The 12,134-nt window shown below is 42.0% G+C and overlaps 1 protein-coding gene across 6 annotated transcripts in view; it reads left to right on the top strand.

Annotated features, from left to right (window-relative positions):
* The window catches only part of TDRD6 (tudor domain containing 6), a 52,573-nt gene that overhangs the window by 21,864 nt on the left and 18,575 nt on the right, over positions 1-12,134 (top strand). For 5 of the 6 annotated variants that reach the window (XM_075201324.1, XM_075201325.1, XM_075201328.1 and 2 more), the window contains exon 5: positions 8,829-8,939. The exons of the other annotated variant lie outside the window; for it this stretch is intronic. In XM_075201324.1, the coding sequence (XP_075057425.1) occupies positions 8,829-8,939 (111 nt within the window). The remainder of the gene's footprint in view (positions 1-8,828; positions 8,940-12,134) is intronic. 6 annotated transcript variants of the gene reach the window in all.

The raw sequence follows: 12,134 nt of genomic DNA on the forward strand, positions 1-12,134 counted from the left end.
GATAGGCATGAAACAGCACTAGTGAGCCATATTCTCAATGCTGCCAAGTGCGCGATTGCAGCAAGTTGGAAGCGTTTGGAATCCCCTACGCTGCCTGAAATAATCAATAGGGTTTGGCAGACTTACCGCTGCGAACATATTACGAGTATACTTAATGACCGACCTATCAAATTCCAAAATACCTGGCAACCTTGGCTTCTTGCGGAGCAGAGCAATCAAAAACCTTTTTGAGGTAGATTCTGACATATGGTATTAAACTTATTTCATACTAAATATCTGAGACTCGTTAGGGCACCGGGTTGAGACCCTTCCTCCTTTATCTCCTCCCTTCCTTCCCTCTCCATTTCTTTTCCCTCTTGCCTCGTTACTTGCCTTCACCCTTCTTTCCCAAATCTAATTTTCCCCCACTACTCTTTCCCTTTTGTTGTACATTGCCCCTACTTCCTCCCTTTATTTCTAATGTTGATGTCTTATATTATTATAACAAAAGTTCTTAATAACTTTGTATACTGATTGAGCGATTTATGTCCTAACCTAAATACTGTTAAAACTTGAAAAAACTTCCAATAAAAATTGTTAAAAAAAAGAATGTTCAACCTTTTATATTTTTGCAGGTGTTTACTGACTTCGTAGAGGCTCCGAAGTGTAAGAATATTAACTAGAAACAGCCCCAAAACAACCTTGTGTACATAATTACAATACAGAATTCCTTATGCCCTGTATATCACTGTTTATACACTGTTTCCTACTACTACAGTTACTGCAGCCACAGATTACACTGAGGGAAGTTGTCTTAACAAGTAACCATTAAAATGAGGGGTCCAGACTTTCCAAAAACTACAGAAGGCCCTATTTACATTTAATATAGTTAATTGCGTTTGAAGAGCATTTATTTGTGAGAAGAATATCTGCATTATCACTCTTAGAATCTCTGCTGTTGGCTTTTCAGATAGAATAATGTTTTGTTAGCCTGACACCGTGTGGATAGGGGCAAATGGAACCCTATTATGAAGCAGAATTTCAACCCTTTTATATTTGACATCAGCTGAGGAATAAAGGTCTGAGAGAAACCCAGGATTTTGGCTGGGGCAGTGAGAAGAATGGAGCAAGGGCCCTGGGAAAAATGGCTGCATACAGCAGCCCCTGGGCTCCAGGTTGGGCGAGGAGCATAATGGTTACATTTTACAGTATATTTATATAGTAATGCAGCTCTAATGTTCTCCATCGCCTTGTACAGTTCTTGATGGGATGTTTATATTATGTCTTTGTGAACACTGTGGGCCATCCGGTCTCTTCCTGGGCCCAGGTCCTCTTCATCAGTGTGCAACAGGCTCAGATTCGGGTTAAGCAATGGCTGCAGTAGGCTTGGTTTATATTCCTTCTTGAAGTCCTGAGCTGTTTCTGCTTCTCTGAGATATTTCAGCAGATTCAGAGCAGTTTGAATTGGTAAAATTTTGGTTATAGAGTTCCAGACTATCGTGGCCCCTCATATTTCACAATATGGGGTACATTATTCCATGTATTTTGAAAGCTGCAATGCCATTTACTGCAGGCAGTAGGAAAGTAGGTCATGTGTATAATATAAACTAAAAATCGTAGTAGAGGTAGAAAACTAAACATTTACAACTACACTATATGGACAAAAGTATTTGGCCACAGCTGTTAATTATTGAATTGAGGTGTCTCAATGAGACCCGTTGCCAGAGGTGTATAAAATCAAGCACGTAGCCATGCAGTCTCCATTTGCTAACATTTGTGATACAAAATGGGTTGTCCTGAAGAGCTCAGTGACTTCAAGCGTGGTACTGTGATAGGATGCCGCCTTTGCAATAAGACTGTTTGTGAAATTTCATCCCTGCTGGATATTCCACGGTCAACTGTAAGTGATAGTATTAGAAAATGGAAGTGTTTAGGAGCAACAGCAACTCGGCTACGAATCGGAAGACCACGTAAAATCACAGAGCAGGGTAAATGACTGATAAAGTGCATGGTGCGTAAAAGTCGCCAACGCTTTGCTGATTCCATAGCTGAAGAGAGTTCCAAATTTTCACTGGCATTAATGTAAGCACAAAAACTGCGCGGCGGGATCTTAATGGAATGGGTTTCGATGGTCTGAGCAGCTGCATGCAAGTCTTTATATCACCAAGATCAAGGCCAAGCGCCGGATGGAGTGGTGTAAAGCACGCCGACACTGTACTGTGGAGCAGTGGAAACGTGTTCTGTGGAGTGACGTATTACGCTTCTCTGTTTGGCAGTCAGATGGGAGAGTCTAGGTTACCAGCCTGACTGCATTATGCCAACTGTGAAGTTTGGTGGAGGAGGGATAATGGTATGCGGCTGTTTTTCATGGTTTGGGCTGGGCCCCTTATCTCCAGTTAAGGGCAATCTTAATGCTTCAGCATACCAAGTCATTTTGGATAATGATATGCTTCCAACTTTGTGGCAACAGTTTGGGGAAGGCCCTTTTCTGTTCCAACAGTTCACACAGCAAGGACTACAAAGATATGGTTTGATGAGTTTGGTGTGGAAGAACTTGACTGGTCCAGACAGAGTCCTGGCCTCAACCTGATTGAACACCTTTGGGATGAATTGGAATGGATAGTGCGAGTCAGGCTTTCTCGTCCTACATCAGTGCCTGACCTCATAAATGCTCTACAGAATGAATGGACAGAAAATACCACAGAAACACTCCAACATTTTGTGTAAATCCTTCCAAGAAGAGTGGCAGCTGTTATCACTGTAAGAGGGGGTCAACTCCATATCAAAGTATATGTATTTGAATACAATGTCATTACAGTCCCTGTTGGTGTAATGGTCAAGTGTCCGAATTATTTTGTCCATATAGTGTATGTATACAAAAGGATTTCAAATTGGCAGGGAAGAATGTTCCAGACATTTCATACTAGTTTTTATATAAATGTCAATTCCCGCCAGCACACCCCACAGGGTTTTACAATTGGGAACAAACAGAGTATTACAATAAGACTGGTTATTAACAAAGTGGTAAGAGAGCAGTGCTTACAGTCTAGGAGTTTGCTACATGAGGTTAAGCGCCACCGATTGAACATCGGTCCAGCCAAATTGCAGTGGGGAAAAAGTGCTGAGTGGGGCTACGTGATCCAGCCTCACAGCAATGTTAGACTGGACTACCGGTAGAGCAGACATCCTTCTGGGTTCTGGGGGAGGCAGCGCTTAATGACGTGAATCATTTCAGCCCCACCCACAGCAGCACAAGGCTGCAAATTGTGACAGTGGGCCGGCGTACGGTGGAGCAATGGCATCAACATGCCCCCTCCCACACTTATAGTCTGCTCTCCCCTCTGGGATCTTCCGAAGGGGACACACTGCAAATTGGCAAGTATGTGTTAGTTTGGGGATCACAGAAAGAGAATAAACAAACGTTTTGAATGAACTGTTGTAGAGTGGTGGTAATCGTCTTTAGTAGCCATTTTGGGTTAATTGAAAAGCTTGACTAAATAGTTGAATTTTCAACTTGATGGTTTGGAGGCCAGGGGGGAGTTTATTTTTTTTTGTATGAGGGAGGAAATTCCATAGTGGGTGCAGCCTTTGGAAAGCCCTGTATTCTAGAGAAGGTAATGTGTGGCTGAGAGGCGTAAATCTTGGGTAGAGCAAAGTTTAGAGATATTTTGGGACAATGGAAAAAATTCATGTTGGGGCTGTTTTATTAGTGGGTTTGTAAGTAGTAGTAGTTTATATTGGATTATGCAAAGTACAGTGAACCAATGTAGGGAATGACAAAGTAGAATAGATTGTCGGCGTAGAAGTCTGTTTAGGGCAAAACCAGTGAGATGGGAATTACAGAAGTCTATGCTGGCGATTGAGTGCATGCATTAATGTTCTAGCAATGTCTCATGTGAGATATGTGTGTATTCTAGAGAGGTTTGTAATACAGACAATGTCTTATGTGAGAGATGGGAATATTCTGAAGATTTAGATACAAATTGGTTCTGTGGAACAAAGAACAATTGTGAGTGACGTAAGCAGCAAACTTGAGTTTGTGATTTATTGAGTTGTCTACAGAAAGAGATGTTGGGTAGCTTGTGGTGACTGGTAGGAAAGAAATTAACTCAGTTTTTAAAAAAGCCTGACTTTGACATGGCAATAGATTGTCCAAGATGAAATGGAGGAAAGACCTCTAGCAAAGTTGTCCAACACGAATGGTGAAAGAAACAGGAAAGATACACTTGGTTCATCTGCTTAGAGGTTACTGAAACCCAAAGGAGCTTACTTGTTTTCCAAGAGAAGTGGTATAGATGGAGAAGAACAGAGCCATGTGGTACTCCAACAGATAGAGGAGGTGTACACTGAAGGACAGTTAGAACCAGATAAGACCTAGAGAAGGCAGTGTTTGTATGAGAAGTGAGGGGTCGACGGTGACAATGCAGCAGAGAGGCCCAGGAGAATTAGAAGAGAGTAGTGGCCTTTTGTTGTAGCAGTAGATGGAATAATTGACCACCTTAGTCAGTTCCATCTCTGAAGTGTTGGGAATGAAAGCCTGACTGTGGTCAGTAGACTGTGAGGAAAGAAAGTGTGAGATGAGTGTAGGCAAATCTCTCTAGAAGCTTGGAGAGACATGGGACTTGGGAGCTGACACAGGGTACCCTGAGAGAGAGTTTGGGTCAGAATAATTCCCTAATTTAGGTTTAGATTGAGAACAGAAGTTTACTGCTATTAAACAATTATCTTTGTTTTATCCTCTTATGACAACCTTACTGTTTTTAAGGCTAAATAAAATGCAAATGTGCAGTTGCCCATGACTAACATGCAGTATTGATTCAGTAGTCTACTTGCACTTGATCAAAGCTGTTTGTTACGGTGTACTGCATATTTGTCATCAATTTGCTGCTCAACAAACTGCAAATGGGACAGGTAGGTGACTGAGGATGAAACCAACCTCATTATCTTTTTACAGAATAGAGGGCTTGTATTCACTGATGAACAACAAACAGATACTAATGTAACATCTCCTTTTTCCTAAGTTGTTAAAGTCATTGGTAATATGTGCATCAATAATACAGAGAAACCAGTGATGGGCATCTTGACATACTTCAAAGGCAGCAACCTGTAAAAGTACCACACATTATCCTTAATTTTTTCTAAAATTTAAAAAACAACCCCTAAATGTCCAGATCACCCTCCTATCACTCCTCCCAAAATACCAACACGTGCCCCTCATTTGCTACACAATGACCCCACAAGCACTATGATCCCCACTTGCAGTAAGAAGAGGCAAAGGGACTACCTAAGTGCCCACAGTCTGCCTGAGCTAGCAGCTAGTAAGTGTGTATAGCTTATAGCTTTATAGATCGAAGTCTGTCTTTATTTGATCTATTGTGACTTTATTTGATGTTTTCTCCTAGCTTGTTACAAGAATCTGCTACTACTGAACCTGGCCCAATCTCTGTATGAGGCTGCACTGTATAGTGGTTATTAGGCTTAACGGATGGCTGCTTTCTGTGATGTTTTCTCTTAGCGCCTATCCCGCCATTTTGATACTAGAACATGTTCATCCCTGTGATGTTGTTCCTTGTTTTTATGTGAGACACAGTAGCTGGAATTAAGCTTCTACTAAATTTAAGGTCACCCTTTTACTGGACTACTATGGACAATAAGATTCCCTATTTATTTTGTGTAGTGCTGACTTTATAATAACTTTGGTGTATCTATTTGTTTGAAGTTTCATTTGTTGTTGTGCATTATGACATAGCTAGGTCTTGCCGAGGGTTTCCGCTGGCATATTATGTTCCTGGAGTTAATAGCATATTAGATGCTCCGGGGTATAAACTCTGACAATACATTTTGCTTGAGACTGTTATTACAGTCATATGTTGTTGGCCAATAATACTGGCATATTAGATCTTCATGTATGTGGTCAATGGTATAGTGTTTATTGCTGCTATTATTTGTATGTTTTGGTCTTGCTAAGTAATATCACTGGCGTATTATCATTATTATTGATTTTATATAAGTCCTGTTATGTACAGTTTCTCATTTTTGTATTCTGTGTGGGCAGAGGTTGGTATGTGGGGTCACTAGTCCTGATAAATGGGGGATCTAGCACGTATATGGGCTCATTGGTGCTGGTAAATGGGGACACAGGTTGGTATATGGGATCATTGCTCCAGGTAAATGGCGACACTGGCTAGTGTGTCGGGTCACTGGTACTGGTAAATGGAGACACTTGCAGGTATATGGGGTCACTGGTACTGGTAATTAGGGGCACCGGTTGGTATGCTGTGTTACTTGTGCTGGTAAATGAGGGAATAGGCTGGTATGTGGAGTTACTGGTACTGGTAATTAGGGAAACCAGTTGGTATGCAGGTAAATGGGGGAAGAGGCTGGTATGTGGAGTCACTGGTACTGGTAATTGGGGACACCAGTTGGTATGCTGTTACTGGTGCTGGTAAATGGGGGAACAGGCTGGTATGTGGAGTCACTGGTACTGGTAAATGGAGACACTTGCAGGTATATGGGGTCACTGGTACTGGTAATTAGGGGCACCGGTTGGTATGCTGTGTTACTTGTGCTGGTAAATGAGGGAATAGGCTGGTATGTGGAGTCTCTGGTACTGGTAATTAGGGAAACCAGTTGGTATGCTGGTAAATGGGGGAAGAGGCTGGTATGTGGAGTCACTGGTACTGGTAATTGGGGACACCAGTTGGTATGCTGTTACTGGTGCTGGTAAATGGGGGAACAGGCTGGTATGTGGAGTCACTGGTACTGGTAATTAGGGGCACCGGTTGGTATGCTGTTACTGGTGCTGGTAAATGGGGCAAGAGGCTGGTATGTGGAGTCACTGGTACTGGTAATTGGGGACACAGGCTGGTATGCTGTGTTACTGTTGCTGGTAAATGGGGGAAGAGGCTGGTATGTGGAGTCTCTGGTACTGGTAATTAGGGACACCGGCTGGTATGCTGTGTTACTTGTGCTGGTAAATGGGAGAACAGGCTGGTATGTGGTGTAACTGTTGCTTGTTTACTGTGAGAGCTTAGAATACTGTGCCGGTCAGTGGGGCTGTATAATATAAAGTGCATAAAATCCCTAAACTCTCTCTTTGGTGCGCTTTGTGTGGCAATATTTTTGCTACAAAATCCTGCTGGCTCCTTGGTGCTGGCCCAGCCTTTCGCTGAATGCTGTATTCTGCTCATTGGATGCTTGGGAACCAAATCCGTGCTGGGACCATCATTGCCAACCTCAATCTGTGGCCAGTGATCAGCAGTCGGCTAAGGATCCTTACATTATTGTCTTGCTGGGTGCATGTAGGTTGTTAGATACAGAGTATCCTTGACCAGAGTTCCTCAGCTCCTGTTTTCAAAGGTCTTTATTGAGGCGTGGAGGCCTCCTGGGGAGTAGTATGGGTATAAATTAAACCTTCTCACCAGATACTCAATTAACATTGGTTTATCATTTGTATAACTCCCATTACACAGATAGACTCTCCCCTGCACTCAATCCAAAGAATGTGGTGGTCAAGGTAACTCCATCCCCTTCCTTGGCCAGATACTCATGAGTATCCTGTATAATCACACATGGCTGTACATCAAAAATTGCAGTACCTTTAATACATTTAAAATAATATATACAAAGCGCCAATAGACGGCTAGTTCAGTCTACATTATTTTCCCTAATTGTGTATGCCAATTGTATGGAGTAGCATACTGACTATATATACCTATGTAAATGGGAAATATTTCACCACAGAGCTCCACACTTCATCACTGTTCTTCCCATCTCCACCCATCACTGCTCTGTATATGCAGCAGTACATTAAATGTCCTTACACTACACAGTAATCACTTCCACAGTACATAGTTGGTTACTGTGGATCTCAATATACCGGGAACCTGTATCCTAAGAACCTGTTCTCTGATTGTTCTAAAAGTGTTTTTGGACAGCCACAATAAGATTTACTTTACTGTCCCTTCAGAATGTGCTACAGAAATCACTGAAACTAAGGGCTCTTGTTGTTCCCACTGTGTTTTACACTTTATACTCAAAATACATTACAGGGGTTTGCAATGACCTTGGGTCTTGGCTAACTTACATTTACTTGTCATTTCCTCTATACTTTTTCCCACCTTTTTTTTCCTTCTTGTTTTAGTGTATATCTTGTCCTACTTATTCACCACCCTCACCCTCACCCTCATTGACCCACATCTCGGTCACTGCCCTTAGTATTCTCCCAGATCCAGACATCCATCTTCCCTACTGACTATCCAATTCCCCAATATGTGTCTCCAATTTGCTTTGGTTTTGTTAAACTAATTATGTATGCAAGGAAATTTCTACTGTTATGCCCCCTACAGACTGGCTTCTGGAGTTGACTGAAAGACTAGCGGGCATATTGGTATAACCAGTGATAGAGTTACAGGCAGCTGCTAATACTGTACCTGGTTCGATCCCTGCGTGAAGCTATATGGTATAGTACAGGCCTTGCCATCCTAAGACTCTCCAGGTGTTATCAAACTACAAGTCCCAGCATACCCTACCCGCTATCGGCTGGCTATCTATTGCCTAAGCATGCTGGGGCTTGTAGATTCACAACACCTGGAGAGTCACATGTTGGCCAGGCCTGGTATAGTGGATATGAGGCTTTATATTTTTTACGTGATGTAGGGCTGCAGTCTGTATAAATCATTTACTGGGTATGTTTGTCTGGTTATAATAGTACATACATAATATACCTTCAGGTTCTCATGATCTCCTCACTCTTTGTCCCCTCTGCCTGTGTCTGTCAATCAATATAATCTATTTCTGTAGTTGGTTTTGCTATGGTATCAACTCATTTTTGTAAACTCTTCCCATAGAAATATTAACGCGGGATAATTCTGAGTCCCTGGAGAGTCTGATTCTTCAGTTCAGTGAGAAATTGGTTCTAATTAATGAAGAAGCAATTTCAGAGGATACTTCAAAGCAAGGTACCTTATACAAGGAGTTCATAGCACAAGTATAACACATGGTGAAATGCACTGGTAGGAGACACTTTTTATATTTTACAAAAATATTATCATGAGGAGGTTCTTGTAAGTTTACTTTTATAGTGTAGTTTGCTGTAATCATAGATGTAAAAATAAAATGAGGTTGAGGTTTTACCTTTTATGGACTTTGGATCCTTGTGAATGTATCCACAGTGTTCTCGCATTGCCATCAGCTTCCAGTTGGTAATAATGTTTGCTCCAAAGATTCGCTCATAGTGATGTCTGTAGATTGTCTAACAGGTCAAAATACAGGTACTTATAGTTTGTAGCACAGTGAGAAGCCATTGGGAATAAAGATGAAACGCAGCATTAGCATTCTATTGAGATACATTGGAACAGATAACCCCACTGCAGTGTCAGCTGGATCCTACGGGACCCTCTCCTTGTTTCTGGAAGCTGTGGGCGGCTGTGCGGGGAGCAGTGACACTTTGGAAACAGAGATTGCGTTAATACATTTACAGGCCCATATACTCTTCAAAATCAGTCTTACTGGCATGTTAAATATGTGGCTAGCTGCTAAATATGGTCATGTTTGGTGGTACTTCTCATATGTTTAAGGGTTCCTATTATTACATGTGTATGTAGATCTCTTTCAACATGTAAAATATATATTTACTATATAAAGAAGAAATGGAGGGGGTGTTCCGTATTTTATGCACATCCCTTGAATATAGAAATACACATACCAGATGGTAGAAGAGCTTTGTACGCTCTCACCAGGACATCTGCTGAAACTTCATCACCGGCGGAGTTCATCAGGGCTCTTCTACTTTCAGCACTGAGCAGATATCCCGATGAAGCATTATTAATAAAGTGTTTTATGTCCTCACTGATTTCTAACCCGCCGAGATTGGGCAATATAATGAGGAAGCTGCAGACCTGTGCAAGTAGTCTTAGGAGGAGATTGAATTACTAAGTGCCGCCTGAGCCTAGCGCGATGTCCGCATGTAATCTTCCATTGTTACTGTGCAGGAGCACTTCATGGATAATGGCATCCCCCTTAGTGGTTTATAGTGGGATCCCGGTTGAAGTATTAAAGGATCCCGTTGTAGGAACAACACCTGAGACACTGTCAGCACTGTCATTGTTTATTTGAACTCTGCTATATTGTGAATTGTCACCACTTTTCATTTTGGACCCCTGACTCTCTTTGCATTACTGTGGTATGCTATAAAATGAAAGGCTTGGAATACTAGCAATGTGTCACTTGAGTGTCTGTGAATACGGTGCCTTAATATAACTGGTGGTATAAACCTACCAGGGGCTTTCTACTCTGCCATGAGGAAATAAAGCCACTGGTTGGCAGGTTTATTTCTCTATTTCCTCACTTTATTCACATACTTATTTGACAAAAAATAGGAAAATAACTATTTTCATTAATTTGAAAGTCTTACAGTGATTTTACTTTGTTTTGAGAGCAGCTAAATAGATAATTATTTATGTAAATGTATTAGCTGTGTAATACACAGTCTTATAGAGAGCGCTGGTGCCAAATGGCCGCATGTACTGGGCTCTCCATTTGGCAGAGGCATTTATTTGTCCCCCTCCTTACACAGCGTGTAGAGGGAAGATCCGCTAGTGATGCCAAGTATACACCTTCACATTGTGTGGCGGTGGATATCCACCTGCGATTTCAAGCTGACTGCTCCATCTGGGGAAGGGCTATTACAAGCACGACAACCAGCCAATTGGAAGCAGCAGATGACGGCAGGGGATAGTTCTACTGGCCATATTACAGCTTGTGTATTATTGGGCACTACTGGCATTTTATTCAGCATAATTACTTCTGGTGGCATTTGAATGGGCATTACTGGTTAATTACCAAGTACTGCTACTGGCATTTTATTGGACATTGCCATTTGTGGCAGGGCATTACTGCTGGCTAGGACATTAACAGGGCTGGACTGGGACTAAAAATCAGCCCTGGCATTTAAGGTACACAGTCCCACCCCAGTTCCAGCAGGAAAGAAAACATGTGCCGCCACTCTGCGGCGGCGCCAAACTGGGCGTGCCCTCATTGTGTTTTGGGTGTGGCCAACATGGGGCATTGATACATACGTTATAAAGATACATTACATTTATCATTTTAGACAAATACACAGGCACTACTGTTAGAAGCACACAGCTTTGCCTTCACAAGCAGTACGTTGTGAAGCGGGACATACCTCCCAACTGTCCTTGCAGTCGGATCAAATCCTAACTAAGTGAGACAGTCACCCAAATTCAGGACTGTCCCACCAGATTCAAGACAGTTGGCAGACTGTCCTGCTCTCTCCTACCTGTCTTGGTCACTTTCACCACTTGTAGCAGCTGGTTTCTTTAGCTCAGTCTTGATCCTGGAATATTGGACGCCCTATTTTGAAAAAAAAATGGGTATATGAGATTTAGAAAACTCCCCGGTGTTAAAACAATAGCACTCACGTTTTATAATTAGGCCTCCCTCCAGTCCCTACAATAATAATATTCACATTTAATAAGTAGACCTATTTCCCTCCAACCAGCCCCAACATTAAATTAACAGTATACCCATTTACTCAAAACATATTTCCCTCCCTCCAAACAGTCCCAGCAATAAATTAAATAGCATTAAAGTTTAATAAATATAGCCATTTTCCACAACCATCCCCGACAATAAATAATTCATATTCACATTTAATAAATAGCCCTCCTTCCCAAAATCAGCCCCTTATTTAACTGATAGCCCTAAACCACCCCAGCATTAAATTAACGGTTCCTTCACCTCACCTTAAATAATTAGCCCCCACCCTCACTCCACCATTAAATAGCATACCTCCCACACTATGTTAAGATCCTCCCTTCCCTCACATATTATATTAAAATACTGCACACACACACTATATGAACATGGCCAAATGCATACTATAGCAACATGGGGCCACACACACTATTTTCCACACAGCCCCACACACTATTTTCCACACAATAGCCACACAGCCACAAACACTATTTGCTTCACAGCCACATTAATAGCCCCCACACACACTATTTGTTGCACAGCCATACTACTAGCCCCCACACAAACTATTTGCTGCACAGCCACACTAAAAGCCCCCACACACACTATTTGCTTCACAGCCACACTAATAGCCCCCACACAAACTATTTGCTTCACAG

This window comes from Mixophyes fleayi, chromosome 3 (assembly GCF_038048845.1).
Source record: "Mixophyes fleayi isolate aMixFle1 chromosome 3, aMixFle1.hap1, whole genome shotgun sequence".
NCBI lineage: Eukaryota > Metazoa > Chordata > Amphibia > Anura > Limnodynastidae > Mixophyes > Mixophyes fleayi.